We start from the raw sequence: 18,917 nt of genomic DNA on the forward strand, positions 1-18,917 counted from the left end.
AGCCCCATCACATCTGAGTCCCCTCTACATCGGCCCAAACAGAGAGAATCCCTGCCTGAAAAAGCAGGCTTGAGTCTCTAAGGGGCACGGAAGCCCACAGGATTCACTGGCGGAGTGTCAGGATCCCCCGTGCAGTCCCTGCAAACGGCAACATCTGCAGTCGCAGCAACTTCGATGCTCATGGCTGTCAGACAACCAGCGCTCCTCATTCCACATCTATTCCCTTTGGCAGCATCACCATAGCGCAGTGTTTATCCTCGTGTTCAGCCCTCAGCTCCTCTCCAACGTTTGTCTCTCTCCCCCCTCGCCCATGGAGTTCTAGGGCTTTCAACTCGTTATCTGCCTTACCCAGAGACTTCCAGCAGCCTGTCTTCTAAGTATGCAAAGGAAAAAAGAAGTCTAGACGGCATCACATTAAACCTCTAGCCAAAATGAGGGAAAGGAGATTGCACAGCGTAACTGGTGGAGAAATGCAATACATTGGATTACGAGGCTTAATGCTTGCTACGACAGACTGTGCAGCGTCGGGTTTTATTTGATATTGTGCCTCCATGAGAGACTCCAGCATCATAGCTATTCTGGCAGAGCTACTCCGTGCAAATGCTTGAAATTAGTGATGATAGCTAATAGAAGAAAGCGGCATTCAGGAGCTGGAAGGAGGAAGGTGGCCAGAAAGACCCAGGCAGGGCGAGAGCCGGTGAGGCGCAGTGCCCTCTGCTGATGCTGGGCCCGCAGCTGAGCTGCCAGCCCCGGCTGCCTTCGGGCATCGCTTTGACAGCGGGCGAGGGACAAAGCTGGATTCCACTTAGGATTGCTAATTGGGTGAAACTGCTGGTCGGTACCAAAGGAGCACTTCATTTCCCAGGACAAGAGAGACCCAACTTTGCTGGAGATGGAATTACTTTTAGTAGCATTCTGTGCGTGACTGTGTCACGAAGGCTTTACAGGAACCTTTTCATGATATCAACCTCCATTTAGTTTCATCAATAAAAGCATCAGAGGCAAAGAAATTAAGTTGGAAGCGGTGGCAGTGGACTTGCACCTGCTGGTGATAAAACCCAAAGCGGCGATGCAGCACGAGCAGGCAGCTCTCACTGCGAGGGCGTGCGTCCCCGGCGCAGGGCAGAGCAACCACGTCCACCCGCGCACGCAGAGGCCACGCAAGGCTCCTTCGCCACTCACGTGCTGCATAAATCCGCTGCCTTTCAGCCCACGGGGGATGCCGATGTGCTGGTGCACGCGGTCGGGGGCACGTGCCCGCTCTGAGGAAGCAGCCCAGCACGAAGTAGGTCTGTTTATTTTGGCGGTACTCCTGCCCTATGATGAATGAGGGTCTATTTTTTTCTGGTTTGTGGTTTGATCTTAATTTCCTGTATGAAGGTCTCAAGAGGATGCCAAGATCAAATAATTAGACTATTCTGCGATAAAGAGGTAACATTGTTATTCAAATGTATTCAGAATTAATTTACCACCAAACAATTTACACTGCCACCCTTATATCCTGCTGAAATTACTAGAATACGTTATCTGACACACAAAGCATCTCATGACCTGAAATAACCTTATCAACCCTTAAATGCGTGAGCAATGGGTGCGTGGCCACAGAAAGGCACATGGAAATGCAGGAGAAGCCACAAAGGCAATAGAGTGATTTAAAAACAGGAAAAACAAACCAGAACAAAAATAGCACTTTACTTGCAACAGCGAACATGCAGAAAGCGGAATCCTGAGGCAGCCCATCAGCGTGCTTGGCCCCAGGAGGTTCGGGGGCCAGATCCTCATCTCAGGCGCCCGCGTGAGACGCCATCGGTGCCGCTGCAGCTCCACACCCGCAGCACACAGGGCTCCATCCCAGCCCGCTCCCGGCCCTTGGCTAGGTGCCCCTTGGCCAGGGGAACCCAGCTCTGCTTTCTGTGTGCTTACACTCCAAACTGGGGAGCAAGCGGCAGGGCTGTGGGCAGTCAGGTCGCCCGCAGGGAAGGTTCCCCCAGTTAACGCTTTCTGAGCCTGCGGGCTGGTCTCAGGTGCTGCGAGGCTGCTCCTCTGAAGCTGTTTGCTTCGGGGAGGGGGAAACGTATCGATCGTACTTCAATTTCTGCCTGCTCCTACCCTGCCACGTTTCATCGCCTCGCCAGCCACGGAGAGGAATTTCTCATTGCTTCGCACTCGTGAGCCCCAGGCCCCGGGCGGGGGCTCAGGCCGGCTCGGCTCTGTCCCGCACCCTCACCGGCCGGCAGTGCCCGGCGGGCGCAGCCAAGGCAGCGGCTGCCTGCGGGGCTCGGGCAGCCTGGGGGAGGCTTGGGCAGCGGGCAAGCGCGCACTGCAGGGGTTTGAGAGGAAAAGGTAAAAAGGCGAGTCTCGGGCAGCGTGCGCCCTGTTTGCTGGGTGAGAAACCCCCCACCCACAGGTCAGTGTGTGCCGGTGGGGCTCCGGCCCCTCTCACACCCCGGTGGCATCCAACACCGGAGCCCCGGCTGGAGAGCCGGGCTGGGCCATCCTGCCACCCCTCCCCGAAGGACACCGGCCAAAGCAGTCATCGAGCTTGAGCGGAACAGAAAAACACTCGAGCTGCCTTTCTGAGGATTACCCCTCCAGCACCCACATACCCCATAGCCGTGCGGCTCCCAGCCCTGTGGGCACTGCCTTTTTTAGCCTGCAAAAGCCTGCTTTTGCCTTTATTTTTAAAAATAAAACTTTGTTTGCAGAGTGTGGGAAGGTGATTTCAAAATAAAATTCCAGACAGGCATAATAAGCTTCAGAAAAGCCAGTCACACAGAGGAGGATCATTATCCACAGAATTTGTTTTCTATGTATTTATATAAAATAATCAATGATTTTTTTTCCACAGAGACTCCAATCCAATGTGATTGTCTTTTCTGTGTTACTTGCAAATCACACAAACAATCGATGCCCTGACCCCTTTTCTATGCAAACACAGATTAGAAAGAGACTCCAAGAAATAAAATCCAATGAATTCCTCCCTGCAGGACTGTTTGTTTAAAAGCTTAGCTGGAGCCCGATCCTGTTCACAAAGACCTCAGTGACACAAGACTGGGACTTTCAAACATGCTTGAGGTATAATTATTGCCACAAGCATCAGCAGGAATATAACCTTAGTTAAAAAACCAGAACAAGAGCGAGAACCCAGAGGTGAAGGTGATTCCTTTTAAAAATGTAGAGAGCAAAATGAAATCCCTCGCAGGCACAGCGCCCTTCTGCAGAGGAAGGGCAACGCGAGCGTGCAGCCGGCGTTTGGGGGGACCCAAGTGCAGGGCAGGCTGGGGACCCTGCCCCTCACCGCCCGCGCACCGACAGGGTGGCAGACACCGCTGCTGCTGCTCTCCTCGCGGGAGCAGGGCTGGCCAAGGGAAGCGATGGCAGCGGGGCTGCGCCGTGTTGGTGTCACCCCTCAGCAGCACTTGAATACAAACCAACCCACTAATCAACAAATGCAAGTGCTAAAATTGGATTGACGGCTCCTGTGGTCTATTTTTTACAATTACGTATTAATCTCAAACCGTTGGCATCCATCTGATCTGCACGTATATCTTGCTAACACATCATCCATCAAAATAATCACTCTGAGTAATTTCTGATGATGCTTCAGCAAAGCACGGCGATTGAAACCGGTCTGCTATGAAACGCCAGTCCTTCCGGCTCCACGTGCGACACCGTTTCCAGTCATCCCGCGTTGCTTTGTTAGGGCTGGTGCCATCAGGCTCTATAAAATGGCATCAAGCTCTTGCCTGTCACTTTGAAGGGGTGCTGCTACTGCTTTTTAATCTAAGAGAAAGGTTAGATAAATGGGCTATCTACGGTAGCTTAATCATCTTGCACTCACTGCTTTTACTATATGCGGGGCATGATATTGCAAATACTCGGCTGCTCGGTGCAGCACTTAATAACGGGTATAATCTCACCGATCTCATCCGCAGTCAGGGCTGGCAGCATCACAGACTACCTCTCAGTCACAGCGGTGTAAACACGGAGTAACTCCACTCACACCTTTACACTTATCTATCTTTATACCAGGATAACTCAGAGCTGAATCGAGCACCTTGAGCGTGCAGCAGATCTCGGTGGTGTTTTCTGATACAGTATTTTCAAATATTTAACAGGTTGCATAATAATTGAACAGCTGTTGAATAAGCTTCAGATACAAACTCCTACTTCATAAAAAAATTCCAGCAATGAGGCACAGATTTTCTTTGTACGTGTACATGTATAGATTATGTTTAGATGTGTAGATTAAATATTTATATTTTACTCGTGAGAGAAAAAGTGCTTTTGGCTTTTCCTTCCCTTTCTTAGACATCTCTCTCTGTATTTATTTTAATAGTCAGCTTCATAGGAAAACAAGAGAGCTTTGAAAAGTTACCTGTTTTCTCTCTGGTTTGATTTTCAGTTCTAAAACAATACTTATTTAAGTGTTCTCCACTTCTTGGCATAACCTAATAATTAAAAGAATTACTTGAAAGCCAGGGTTGCTTTGCACAAATTAATGCAGGGGGAAAAAGCTGCAATTTTCCAGTGGGCTGAAAAAGAGGTCAAAATTATGGCAGTTTTAGCTGAGAGCAAAGGTAAACAGAGATTTCCCTGCAGCCCCGTTTAAAGCCTTTTTCTGATCTTTAAGTTTCTTATTTTACTGATCAAGAAAAAGGCTAAACGAGGTGCTGAATGTTAGGGCATTTCTCAGCAATTAAAGCAAGGCCTCTCCTGCGGAAGGCATGGCGTGCTGGCAGAGGCGGTGCACAGCAGTGCTCCGGCGGCGGGCAGCCCTGCCTGCCTGTCTCCCTGCCTGTCTCCCTGCCTGTCTCCCTGCCTGCACACCTCCTCGCTGCGTTCACACCAGCCCAGCGCCAGTGTCCCCCCAGCCCTGCTCCTGGGGCGGCCTCCGAGCTGAGCCGGGGAGCGCCGGGTGAAGGGGAGCAGAGCTACAGCAGAACCGGGTGATTTCGGTGAGGGGCTGGCAGCAGCTTCTGGGCTGAAGGCTCCTCCAGCCTTTTGTGCAATTGCTTTGATCCCTGTCTGGAAAATCCATTTTCAGGACAACTGAGGCACCTGGACTGGAGGCTAAACATCTCCACAGAGCCACAGGGATACTCTGGGCCTCAACGTCTCCCACGAGCCACGCTGGTATTCCCAGAGGCCTTGGCACCCCCCCACCCTAGCGACTTCAGCCCGTTCCCCTGCGAGCGTCCGCTTGCACAGCAGCAGCCCCTCGCACGTCGCCTCCGGAGCGTCAGCCTGGCAGCGTGCCGGGTCTGGCCACCAAGAATCGGGCCTGCTGCTGCCAAGCTGAAAGGAGGACGAGCTGCAAGCCCAGTGCCGGCAGCTGCTTACGGTCCCGATGGGGATCTGCGCCCTGGGAGCCGTTGGGAAGAGAAACGCCGTGGCGGCACTGCGGTGCTCTGGGTGGGGACAGGCTGGTGACAGACGGGGGGGGGGCTCTGCTACGGCACAGCGGGACGCCTCCCCCCTGCTCGCGTGGTGGGACTGGCAAAGCCCGGCGTGCCTGTCGGCAGCCACGGGAGCTTTCCTGGGAGTGGGTTTCTGTCGCAAAAAACATTTCCAGCTGTTCCAGGCTGTGGCTGAGCATACCAGGCAGCTTGGCTCCAGTAAAAGTTCACCAGCCGCCAGGGCCCGGGCCCCAGAGGCAGGGCTGTTGACCTTTTCCACCAACATTTCTGGCACTACAACATGCACAGGACCACGTCTGCCTGGAGTGCCTTGTTCAGAGAAGTCCAGGGGAGAGCAGATGTTCACCCTGCAGGAATCAAGCCCTTGTCCGTGAGACGATCTGGGCCGTGCAGTCGCTCGAAGCTGTGCTGGAGGTGACAGTGTTTCACTTCAGAAAGCTCTGTCCCTCAGGACCAGCATTTTTCTCTCACTGGCTTTCACATTGTGGCTGTGCAGTTGCACTGGGATAAATAAGACCCATTTTTTCCACTGTAAAATATTGACAAATCTATTCAGTTTTCACTAGTTTCTCTGGGTTAGAATTTGGTCCCTGAAAAAACAGGTAAACCTGTCCTTATAATTTTTACTAGGCAGACAGCAAATCCCTGGGAATGTGTACCGATGGCAAAGTACATGGGATGTAACAGGAAATCAGCGCCGTTCTTTACATGACATGCTTAAAACAAGTATCTCATTTAATTAGAAAAAGAAAGATCGTAGACTCTTTCCCAGGCTGTTATCTGTGCAATTACTTTATGTAACATTATTAAAAATTAATTTTCCCCAGAACATCAGCAATTTAATGAAACACGCCTGGCCCTCAGCAGCGGCTGTGGCGTAGCCAGCCCACCGGCATCCTCTGGGCAGCGGGGCTCGGTGCCGCGGCCCCCCGCACTGCCTGTCCCTTGTGCTGGGCACCTCTGCCCGGGTCAAAGCACATCTGCACAGCACCCCTACTGCAGCAGGCTCAACGCCTCTCCTCGCACTGGCACAGCACCCCTGCTCGCACTGGCACAGCACCCCTGCTCGCACTGGCACAGCACCCCTCCTCGCACTGGCACAGCACCCCTCCTCGCACTGGCACAGCACCCCTCCTCGCACCGGGCACCGCAGCCCCCTCCCCGGGGGCAGAGCAGCCCCCTCTCCGGGGGCACGGCAGCCCTCCTTGTAGCAGGCACAGCATCCCCCCTCTCCGGGGGCAGAGCCTCTCCCCTCGCCGGGGGCTCAGCATCCTCCGCCCCGGCGGCAGAGCGTCCCTCCTCTCCTCTTTGCACCGTGCCCAGGGCGGCTGCTCGCACCGGGCGCGCTACCCCCTCGGCAGCGGCCCGGCCCGGCCCGGCCCGGCCCGGCGCGGCACCCCCCGTGCCGGGACGCAGCCCCTCGGCGCGCCGCGCCCGGGGGCAGCCCCCTTCCCGGCCCCGGGCTGCGCATCCCCCGCCCCGGCACCGCGCCCTGAACTTCGCCCCGCCGCTGCCGGCCCGTCCCCGCGGGGAGCGGCGGCCTTACCGATCCGGATGACATGCGGCATCCCGTGCGAGCACTGGCCCCAGAAGCCGCCGACCAGGAGCGCTGCCCAGTATTCCCAGAGCACGCCGCGGAGAGCCGGCCAGAGATGGGGCATCGTTGGGGAGGGCGCGGGCCGGGGCGGCCCTACGGCCCCAGGGGCAGCGGGGGAGCGGGCGGCTGCTGCCCGGGGCTCAGGCGGAGCGGCCGGTCGGCGCCGAGGCCGGACCGCTCATGGCACATCTTAGTGCGGCCGCGCCGGCCCGTCCCGCGGCAGCCGCTCCGTGCCGAGCCGAGCCGAGCCGAGCCGAGCCGAGCCGAGCCGAGCCGAGCCGCTCCAAGCCGAGCCGAGCCGAGCCGCTCCGAGCCGAGCCGAGCCGAGCCGAGCCGAGCCGGGCCGTGCGGTGCCGGTGCCGGTCGGGCGGCACCTGCGGAGCCGGGGCTGCCGGTGCGCCCGCAGGAGCGGCTCTGTCCCCTCCTACCACTGATGCGCGCGGCTCGCGCCAAGCCCCGGAGTGGAGCCGGCACACACGCACGCACACACACACACACACACACACCCCCCCACACCCCCGCACCCCCCCACACCCCCGCACACCGACACGCTGGCACCCGCCCGCTCCCCCGGGGCGAGGGCAGGGCCGGCTCCGCGGGTCCCGCCGGGCGGGCAGCGCCGTCGGCGGGCGCGGGGCAGGAGGCGGCCGGGGACCCTCGGCGGGGACCGCGGGGCGGGGGGCGGCGGGGGTAGCGGGGGGCCCGGCAGCCCCGGGGGGGCCCGGCGTCCCTCTGCCCCCGACGGCCCCCCGTCCGGCCGATCCCGGGGTGCCCGGTGTCCCCGGAGAGCCCGCTGCCCCGTACGTCCCCGGGGGTCCCGCTGTCCCCTACGTCCCCGGTGTCCCCGACAGCCCCGCGCCGGGCGAGGCGGGGCGGCATGGCTCGGGCCGGGGCCCGGCCGTTGCGGGGGCGGCGGAGGGGACGGGGGGGCCGGGGCCGGGGCCGCTGGAGCGGCGGCACCCGCGAGCGGGCGCCCAGCCCGGGCTCCGCAGCCGGGGGTTTAATGACCTCGGTGACAGAGACAAAGGGCCGCACATGCAGCAGCTAAGTAGGCTGCTTTGTCAGCTTGCTGGGCTAGGCTTGGGCGAATTTATTTTTTCTCATTTCAATAATTTGATCTATTCCATCCTTTCCAATGGCTCCCGTTTGCCAGCTGCCTGCTAACTGCATCGCCTGAACGGCTGCAGAGCAAATCTTTCGTTTTCTTACACACAGCCCGTTACTCTGTATCTGTTCATCCTTCTCATTTCCCCTGTCCGTCGCTTTCGCCAGCAGCAAGCTCGGCGTGCTCCGCGCCGTGAGAGAAGCCGATCGCTGTCCTGCGCTCAAGCGACCCGCCCCGGACCAGCCTCCGTTAGCCCGAATGCATGAACTGGAGGAGGCGACATGCGCAAACCCTAAAACTCAAAGAAAAGTTTCTTTGGGCGTCGCCTCTGACCGCAGACAGCGAGCACGCTGACTGCTGCAGGGGGCAGACCCGCCGGGGGATCCCCTGCGGGCCCATCGCAGGGGGGCTGATCCCCGGCTGCTGCTGTCCAGCAGGAGCAGTGGGGGGTTGGTCAGGGTATCCGGTAGCTGTCACCATCACAGAATCGTAAGGCAAAGCTGGAAGAGTCTCTGGGGGATCTGCACGCCCGCGGCCGGAGCAGCCCCTCCCGGAGAAGCTGGTGCAACTCTTCCTAAAGCCTCCCCGGGCACCCGGTGCCGTGGTTTAGCGCGTGCTTCATTTGGGGCGATGGGAAGGTACCCCTGAGCGTGACCTGGGCTCCCAGCATTATGTCATGGTGGAGGAGAGTGTTTCTTACTCCTGCCTAAGAGTCAAGCCAGAGAGGCAAAGGCACTACTCAGCATCTTCGAAGCACCGTGCGGAAGTCCGCTCTCCGAGGAGGTCTGTTGTCGCTGTTTACTGTGGGCAGGCTGAGGCCCCGATGTCCAGCAGGAAATCTTCTTACCAGTGTCAAAGACAGTTATAGAAAAGGGTGTCTCATGTTAAGGATATTTTTATCCCTCACGACACCAAAAAGGATAAGATTTAGCAAAAGGGCATGGAGGGAATTTTCTTTACTTACTGCTTAAATGAAGGACAGCTGTTCCTGTGAACTTGTTACAAAATTAAATGTCACAACCTGGTGAATCTTTGCACCTGGAGATAAAAAAGCCCCACAAAGCTATTGGGAGGGAGAGGGTAGAGAGGGCTCGCTCTTCTGTGGTTGTTCTTTACTCTTTGCAGACTCCAGCATGTAGAGAAGAGGGTTTGATTTTCAGTAACTTGGGACAAGAGGTTTAGATTTTGTGGACTGTTTAAATCAAAATATAGCTAGGATGATATATTCTGTTAGTTCATTAGTGTCCAGGTGCTGCTTCTTGCCTTTTTCCTGGCACCAGGCACTAATAAGGCTCTAACCTTTGCTTCAGCCTCTGGATCCTACTGCAGTACCAGCACAAATAGTTTATTTCTTATTATCTTATTTGATTAGTATCTGATGGGTGTATGGAGGTCGTGAATAGTCCTCATCGTGTACGTAGGTTAGAGAAGGAAGTCTGTGCTGCTCAGAAAGGCAGGACAGGAGCAATCATTTACCAGAAGTCGGATGGCAAACCACACCCAACGTGCCTGGACACCAGGCAGAGCTGCGCTCTGTAGCTGCAGGACTCCTTGCTCAGGGCTTGCATGGCCTTTCCTTCCCGAAGGCACGTGAGCGCGCGCAGCAGAACAGCAGATCATGGCTGTGCTTCCCTTCCTTCGTGTTCCTGAGCTCCCGCACCGTCCCCCAGCCCCGTCCCTCGTGCGTGGCTCGGCAGTGCTCCTCTCTCCTGGCAGCGTCCTGCTGCCTTCCAAGGGAATCCCAGGGCTGTTCTGTGTCGTGATTAAAAAGAGGGAGAATTTTCAAACCACTCTTAGATGTTGCACCATAGTTGCCGCAGGCTATTTTTTTCCCCACAAAGACTATTCGACTTTGCAGGTGCCCTGTGGCTGTGCTGCCCCAGGGTCCACACCTGCGAGCAATGCCCTTGAGCCCTTAGCCAAACCCTCATCAGCTGCGGTAGAGCTAGGTCGTTAGCCTATAATTATAGCAAAGACAAAATGGCTGGAAAAAAGAGAACGTGTCTGCAAGGCTCATGGAGCGCCTCGCGGGACCGGACCTCTATCTCCGTGCTGCTGCGCAGGTAAGCGCTGCCCAGCCCTGCGCCAGGTGGGGTGCGGGCCGAGCCTGGCCTCGGCGCGTGGGCGGCCAGCCTTCCCCGGGAGGGCCCCGGCTGCGACGGGGTGAGGTGGGACCTTGTTCAGGAGTCGGTGGCTGCTGCCTTGCTGAAGGACAGTCAAAGGTAGCAGAAGGGCTTTGGCGTTCTTCTACGATCTGTTACAGCGATGCTAAAAATACAAGGTGTTTGCCCAGTTCCCAACCGCTGTGAAAACAGCTTTAATTCATCATTTTATAGTATATCAAGTAGTGCAAATTCTCTGCTGTATTTATAGCTTATGAACATAGCGTACCATTTAGAAGAAGTCATTTGGTTATTCCTAGTTTGTTCCGAGGGTATTTGGATATGTTAGATTTTCATGCTGCCTTTTGTACAGTGAATACATGGAGTATTTAGAGCTCCATTCATTACACAGATAGGACTCTGATACTCGTGTACATTTTATGGGGTTTTTTATATAGATAAAAATCTCAGTTCTCTCACCTACAAATGAAGCTGTGTATTTATGGATGTTCTAAAGACTATGAATGTAAGACTTCTTATTTTCAAGTATGAAAAGGAACTGCTTGCAAAAGTGGAGGAAAATGTTGAAATTATTAATATCTAGGGAAAAATGCTGATTGACAAAGGACCTTTTCAAATAAGATTTGTGCTTCAGAGCGGCAGCAGAAGTAGGAACCTTGCAGAAAGAGACATGAGCATTTCTATAGCTATGGCATTTTTCCATGCTAATGAAGAAAAAGGCTTCTCTTTATTTTTTTTAATGGTATCTAAACTGGTTCATTTGAATTAGCTACATCCACATGCGTTTTGTTTAGATTTATGTGCATCAGGTGTAATATAACCACAATCAATGTGAGTTATGAGGCCCAGTGCTCCCATTACCGAGATTCATGTGCCGAAGTCGTCTCCTAAAATACCGGAGAGTAAATATACCGGGGCTGGCAAATGCAGATTCCTGGGACTTGAGTGCCCTCTACTGAAACAGTCCCCGCTAGCCCTTAACTTTGACACCCAGCAGCTTGATTGATGGGTTGCTAAATTAAATTTAAGCCTGGGGTTCAGAGGTTCACCCCTTATGAAGAATGCTGCCTTTCTTTCCTCTCCTGCTTGATCGTGCGCTCGTTTCTTCTCCCTTCTCTTAACGCTCTGGTTTTCGTTCTGACTCCTCCCGTAGCTCTGCGTACGCCACAGTAGATTTTCTTTTTTTAAATGGCAAGTTTAGATACAGGAAGGATTCCTTCTGAAATAATCATCTGGGGAGCTGCAATTGCACTGATGAGCGCCGAGGGCTGCGTTAGGCTGGGCGCGGCAGCACCCACAAAGAGCTTGGGTCTGTTTGGTGTTTTGTTCCTGGGAGAGGCATTAACTCCTTGCGAGCAGCTGGGATGAGGTGACGATGCCACCCACGCTCTAGGAGCTCTCGCAAAAGCAAACGGCAAGAAACTGTGTTTGTCCCCGCAAACTTCTTGTAATTTCGTGTTATATTTTGCTTGTTGTGGGGGGAAAGAGGAAAAATTTCCACTTCCTCGTCAGCATTTCATCTGTAATGGGAAAAGCGTTGTGTTTCCCTGCGCTTCGCCTGCAGCCCGAGCAGGGGTTTCTCTTGCTGCAGCGCAGCGATGCTCCGCTCTCGGCGAGGCTCGAGGCAGCGATGGAGGCACCAGCCGGTTCTGCTGTCCCCCGTGGGGTGAGGGAGTGAGGAACGTGCCAGAAACCACTTGCATGTTGTGCAACGTGTTGCTGGACAGATGATTTGAATGTCTGGAGATTTCCCACTTCTTAAATTTTTATCAGGTTTATTCTCTCTCAATATTTTTGTGCAAGCTTGCTAGGGAAGTGTGTTTTGGGATGCGGTCTGCTCTGCAAGTCCTCACACGGCGAGGGAGGTGGGGCGGGCATCGGAGCAAGTAGGGAAATGCATTTCTTCTGCAATCTGTGTTACAGAGTAATACTCCTAGAAGAATTGTTGCTGCACTACACTGCATATATTTGTGTTGGAACATACTGTGGTGTAATAGCTGGTTTGAAATGTATCCAGTTCTGCTGAATATATTACTGTGAAAGTCAGGCAAACACGCTGGGAGAATGCAAGCTCCTGTCAAACCAGAGAGCAGAAATGCTCTGCAGAAACTGTGAAAATGAGAAGGGAGTTGGTACCAACTGCTGCACTCCTGTTCTTGTACAGAGATGTTTGCAGGGGCCAATGCTACAGGGAAAACGCTGATCAGAGCTGCGTGCGGGGCCCGTGTGTCTGGACAGATCAAAAGGCTCCTCTGCTCCCGTCTGTGAAGCAGTTGGCATTGCCTGCCTTTGTGCAAACCCCCTCCTCGCAGCAAGCGGCCGGTGCAGGCGCAGGAGCCGAGCGTCCGGGCTGAGACCTGGCAGGTCCCTGCTGCCGGCTGGTCTCTGCCAGCAGAGCTGGTGGGAGCAGGCAGGAGGTTTTGTCCCCGGTGTCCCCTGGCTGGCAGGAGATGGAAACCGGCTCTTCCTTCACCCAGGTGGCATTTGCATCACCAGTTCCTTCCACCGGCCGCTTTCCAGCCAGGTCCTCAGCATCCCAGGGCAGACCCGGGGTGCGAGATGAGGGCTGTGCTGGGAGAGCCAGCACACAGCCCTTAATAAAACGATGATGACTAGAGGAGTTTGCCAGACTTTCCTGCCTGGAGCTGGTTTAACTAAGGCTAATGGAGACTCTTTGAATGAGAAAATAACGAGGAGGGGAATCTTGATTTTCTTGTTATCAGTTATGCCACAATTTGCCTCATCCGAGGGTCCCCTCCTGGCTCACAGCGGTGTCCCACACCTGGCAGGAGCCCAGCTGGGTCTCTGTGCCAGCAGCAGCACCCAACTGCTGTCATATGGGGATACCTGTCCCTTGGGGGTCTGGTTGCTTTTGCCCGGGAGGGGACAGCAGAAACACGGGACCCTCAGGTGGCGTTGGGTGGTGGGAGGTCGTGGGAGGTGGTTCAGCCACCTCGGCTCCGGCGCCGATGCTGGGGCAGCCGCATCCAGGGCAGCCATCGCATCGAACCCCGCACAGCAGGACCCTGGCTGGGCGCCTCCGCGGCAGGGACTCCTTTGATCAGCCACTTCTTTGAAGTGATCTTGGTTTTGAACCTGGAGATGGGCTGGTACTTACTGTGAGAGACCAGGCTGGGCGATTCCCGGCATCCACACCGGCAGAGTCACCTGAGGCAGCAGAGACTTGGGAGAATGCGAAGAGCTGCCTGGCCTTTTTGATGTGACGTAGTGGCCGTGAGCAGGGACCGAGCTGTCTCGGCACCCGGAGGGTGAAAGAACCCCGCTGGGCGTGCGGAGCAGAGCCGCGCGTGCCCCCAGCCGCTCATCAGCCTTATGCAGCAGCAGGCGAATTTGTACAATTGTAGCATGTCTTACAGGCTGAAAAGGGCAACAGGGAACAAATGAATAAGACCAGTTTAAATTATTATCTTTATCACACCACGTGTTTGTCCCCTGACAGGAGAAGCTGTTTTGACCAGTCAGCTCGGTCAAGTGCTCCGTTTCTGTACTGCAGAATGATCTTTTGAACCAGGCTGAGTGGAAATACGTATTTGTGTCAGCATTTGCGTGTATTTTTCATCCTCTTTCTGCAGAGATAGGAAATCTTTTTTTTTTTCTTTGGAAAAAAAAATTGTCTATCTTTAGGATTGGTGGGAGAAGCCATTTGCAACTGATGGGTGTAAATTATGCCTGCTTAGTCAGACAAGAAAATTAGAGACTGCTGAATTAGACTCTGCTTGCAATTATCTTTGTGTGTAGCCAGTTTACAGAAAAACTTGGTATGCTCCTTCGTGTTCTGATAAATTCTCATGCAATTTATTTTTGACCTGTCAGCTTCAAAGTGTGGTCTGTTGTATGAAACCCAGGAAGGGCATCTCCTTTTTTTTCTCCCATACGAGTATACCACCTGGCTGAGCAGAAGGCTGGTCACCTGCCAACCTGTGAGTGCACAGGGCACTTCGCTACCCACATGTCTAATTACCCATGCAAAGATTTGGAATGAGTTGTTAATACCTTTTTTTTTTTCCTCTACACATGCAAAGGGCAAGAAAAGAGCACATTATTTTGAATGCCTGTTAAAATCGGACTTCTGTGGAATTATGCTGGGAATTAATTTGGCCAGCTGCAGCCAGTCTTTTTTCCCAATCCCTTTGCAGACTCAGGCCTGTTTCCAATTCACAGCAAATTTCTCGGTTGTTCCAGCACATTCAGAGAAAGTTTAAATGTTGGGTGGGGAAGCTGTGACTGGGCCTCGCCGTTCCTATTCAGACCAAAATAAGGCATGACTAGGCATTGCTTCTCGGTGGAAGTCCCAAGGTACTGGGGGATAAGGAGGTTCCTGCCTTGGGAAGGGCATGGGATGTCCAGGAGAAAGCAGCTTTCCCATAGCAGCGGGCATTGGCCATGGGTGAGATGCTGTGAAAGACTGAGGTGTCTTAAATGTGGAGGAAAAGTATGTGCCTGGGGGGGAGAAATGTCCCGGCCCTGAGCTGCTGTGTGATTCCCACCTTTGGGAAGGGGCATACGAGAGCGGAGAGGAGGGGGTGGGAGAAGGCGTCGTGCTCTGAGGGCACTTGGGCTGGGATTATCCTTGTATTTATCTGGCATTTTCACGTCTAAACCCTACGTTGTTACTTGGGCCCCTCCAAACATTTCTGTACAATTCCAGCTTAAAACCACAGGCTTTGTAACATTTGCAAAACACGCTTTTCCTACTATCCTGCCTGGATAGTGAATTAGTAATTCATGTGCCTGTATGTGGTCCTGACCGTATCCTGCCTCCTGCGGCTGCGGCGAGCCCAGGGCCCGCATGTCGTGCAGGGCCAGGGGGCTAAGAGGAGATCTTGGCAGGGGCTGGGGTTGGGCAGCGGTGCCGGTGTCTGCAGCAGCCGAGAAACCACTCCGAAATGTTCCTGCTTGGTTTTTCAAAGCTTCTGCGTGTGACCAAACTGTGTTCTGGTGAAAACCACCCTGCCTGTCTCCAAACGTGACTGCACGGATGCAGGTGATCGGAGAGGGAAAACCTCTCCATCGGCCGCTGTCGACAGCGCTTGCCTCCGAACTTGGATCACGAGGTGCGAGGAGACCTGTCTGCACCAAGCCTCTGTAGCGCAGATTTCCAGTGGCCTTGTTTTAAGCTGAAGTGAGACTCCTTTTAAAACCAGTGCTAAACCAGGCCGTTGTGCCAGTTAAATACTTGTTATTTGTGGCTGTCGGTACCTGGGTACGAGGTTAATTTTGGTGCTTTTCAGCTTAGCAAGCAATGAACAGCTTCATGTTTTATCCTGTTGGAAGGGGATTGTGCAGCATGTAGTATTTATGGATTGAAAGGGGAGTGTGGGAGGCTTCCCGCATACATCGCAGTCCTATTCACAGGAAGAGAGAAATGCTGCTTTTTATTATCTTTTTTAAAATCTGATGTTTATTTGGTATTTTAAAGGTGTTAAGAAAACAGAGAAAATGAATTTCAAAAGATAGGAAACAAATTGGTTTTTGAAATGCAACTTGTAAGATGCTCTCTGATTTTTTCCCAGTTCTTCCAAGTTGCCCCAGTGACTGTGGCGACGGACACGCTGCCAGGGGCGGTGGTACCGGTGTCCGGCTGCTGCTGCCGGGACACCACCTTTCCTTCCAGCCGTGGCTGGTGCCACTGGGCAACTTCAGCAACTGCTGACCTCGCCATAGAGGAGAAGTTGAAAGCTGATGTGCCTCAGGCCGTGCTGAGTTTGCCTTTTTTGTAAACCATTTTCAGAGACCTCCTTTGGCCGTGCAGCAGATTCAGGGCTCAAAATTCACCCGTGGTTTCCAGATAACTCAGTTGTCTTCGTACTGTAAGAGCTGGAGGGATGAGAAAGATGCATCTGGGAACAAAAGCAGCGAGAGACCCGAAACCAGGCGGTCTTCCAGCTGGAGAGGGCTGCTCCTCCCTTTAGTCCTTCAGCACAAACCAAACACGAGGTGCGTGACTCTGAATTCGTTCGTGGTTTTATCTCCAAGTCTTTCTTGCACCTGGAAAGAACAGAAAATTCATCTCCTTTGTTTAACGGTAACTCTCGGATGTGTCCCGTTCGGCGCAGCAGAGAGGGACCAGCCTGCGCGGCGTCTTGTGGGCGACCGCTCGCTGGTTTGGTTTTTATCTCTGGTTCAGCCAACAGGGCTCCGAAATGCGGATGGGGAAGGAAGTTACGAACCCACCTGTGAATTTTTGGTTGACTTCATGCTGGGAACACCTCGTTCCCCGCTCTGATGCCCAGCGGCGGCTCAGGAGATGCCTCGTACGGGATTTAGTTATTTTCTTCTTGTGGCTCTAAATTTGAATTTGAAATAGCCTGTTTAAATTTCATCGCTGCTATTTCTATGTATCTTTTCTCTTTGGTGATGAGACAGAAGAATAATATTTTTAAGCAGGTCTTAGTACAAGTAAAACAGAGCTGATGTGGCTTTATTTTAGACTGTACGCAAAATCTTCACTAGATTGTATCTGTGCTCTGCACAGCCTTCCACTTCATGGCGGGAACATGACTTGCATATTGAAACCTGATGTGAAAAAACCCTAGGAAAAATAACGAGCCTCTCTTTATAGTTTATTTCCATAATTTTCTATGGGAAGCTTTTGCTTTTTTCAAAAGTAAAGGAGAAAAACAGAACTGTGTCCAGTAAACATTAGCTATTCAAAGTGCTTGTATATAGAGAAGTATTTTGTGTTGGCTTTTTTAAAATATAAAAGCAGAAAGTGAATAATTTTGCATAACTATTTTTGTTTTATAAGCATTCCCTGGGGGAAGGGAGAGCAAGGTCTTGCCAAAATTATGTGTTCTGTACAATTTTCTTTGGTCAAAATCTTGCCTTTTTTTTTTTTTTTTTAATCCCCGAGGCACTTCAGTGCGTATAAGACTCTGGCTGTGGCGAAGCCCACTTTGTCCCAGGGAGCGGGGAGGCTGACTGTATGCTGGCCTGGGTGCTGGCTGTTAACAAATGAAGGCCAAAATCACATGAAATCAATCAGTTAGCGCTTGTCTGCATGTCGTACCTTAGGGAACAGGGAAGTCAGATGCCTTTATGTTTTGATTGGAAGTGAATATATATCTTTCCCGGAAAGCAATCACAATTCTCATAATACTTTCACATATTTCAGTAAGATACAGCCTGAAAGTGGGCAAGAGCGAAGCGTTCCGGCTCTGCCCTCCCAGCGCCTGCTGGGCTCAGATGCTCGCTGCGGGAGGATGTGGCCCTGGAGAGATGCAATTACGTACCCTCGTGTTAACAGTTTAAAGATCAAGTAAGGAGTAGTTTGACTAGAGATTAAATATAAAGATACCCATTTATGAATTAGAAAAAAAGAAGAAAAAACCCTCCGAGTAGATTAAAGTCTTGCAGAACTGACTAATAAATCAACTGCTGGCAAAGCGTGGCAGCCTTGTCTGCCGCTCTGAAGTGGCTAAGGACAAGTTTAATAACGCTTTACAATTCAGAGGCTAAATGAAGAGCAAGCAACGAGAGAGCAGCACACCCACTAACTCTGTACAGGCGATGAAAGGGGACTCGGGAACGAGCGCAAGCCTTGGCTGCGGGGAGAGCCGGTGGCGGGAGAGGTGACCCCCGGGACCTCCGCTCAGCTGCCCCTGCTCCCCCTGACCCTTCCAGCTGGAAGGAGAGAGCGAGGGGAGCGCCCCATAAAATAGGGACTGAGTTTGGGCTGGGACCTCCTGGGTGAAAGAGAGAAATGCTGTCAGCGTCTAGGATTGCAGGGAAAAGCTTGGAGCTTTGCTTGTACGTGGGCGCTCGTTATTTGTATTGCAGCAACGAGCAGCCGTGCCATGGCACCATCCCAGACCAGCGCTCGCGCAGCCTGTACGCTGCCGGAGGAGCTGATAGCCATGCGCAAGGGAATGAGGCGATGGATACGTAGTTTTCCTTTATAACTTCAGTTTGTTAGCTTAGACTGAGAACTTTTCTGAGGCATAGGCTGCCTTTTAGTGCTGGGCTTTCAAAATGGGGATGAAGGGATGTTCCTCTCTAGGCAAAACCAGAGTGCAGTGGCAGGTCAGCTGTGGTCTGCAACGGGGACAAGCTTGAGAAGCAAATGCTCCCAGAGTTTATTGGGAAAACTTGCCCTTTACTGCAACCAGTAACGTAAATGTTTTGGGAATTGTGCTCTTCTGGAAAATGCACCTCATGGTATTTGCTGCAATTTGGTAGGTAGCTGAAGGTAACTAATAAGCCATCGAAGCCTTTGGGAGGTATCTGTGGAGAGAGAAGCTGCTGCGAAGGTGTGCTGCTTCCCGGACGGAAGGTTCTTGTACGTGTTTAGTGAAGTGTCTGTGGATGCTCCCTGCTTGCTCCTTAACTCACATCAAAGCGTAACTCGCCGCTTGTTTCAGTTTCATAGTGAAACAAAAATATCATAATACGATCCTAGCAGAGGATTACGATCTGGCCTTCAGGCACAGGATAACAGTGGGACCACGCTTCCCTTTTCAGAAGAAAAGGCCTTGGCGATCTTGACTTGTGTTCGGGTGCCACGGCAAGGCAGCTAGAAGGTGCTCAACAGAACAGGCTGGAGTTTTGATCTGGTCCTTCCTGGGCAATGAGCTGTATATGTGTCAGGGAGTCCTTGCAAATACACAGCAGAAGTGGGTTCTGTGGTTACTAAAACATCAGATCCTTGGGAT

The 18,917-nt window shown here is 53.0% G+C and overlaps 1 protein-coding gene across 1 annotated transcript in view; it reads right to left on the reverse strand.

The window, feature by feature from the left end:
* Positions 1 to 7,081, reverse strand: part of GRIK3 (glutamate ionotropic receptor kainate type subunit 3) — a 123,580-nt gene extending 116,499 nt beyond the window's left edge. Inside the window, exon 1 of the mRNA XM_072884958.1 lies at positions 6,967 to 7,081. Within this exon, the coding sequence (XP_072741059.1) occupies positions 6,967 to 7,081 (115 nt within the window). The remainder of the gene's footprint in view (positions 1 to 6,966) is intronic.
* Positions 7,082 to 18,917: the final 11,836 nt, after the last annotated feature.

Source organism: Ciconia boyciana, chromosome 21, assembly GCF_034638445.1.
Source record: "Ciconia boyciana chromosome 21, ASM3463844v1, whole genome shotgun sequence".
NCBI classification, from domain to species: domain Eukaryota; kingdom Metazoa; phylum Chordata; class Aves; order Ciconiiformes; family Ciconiidae; genus Ciconia; species Ciconia boyciana.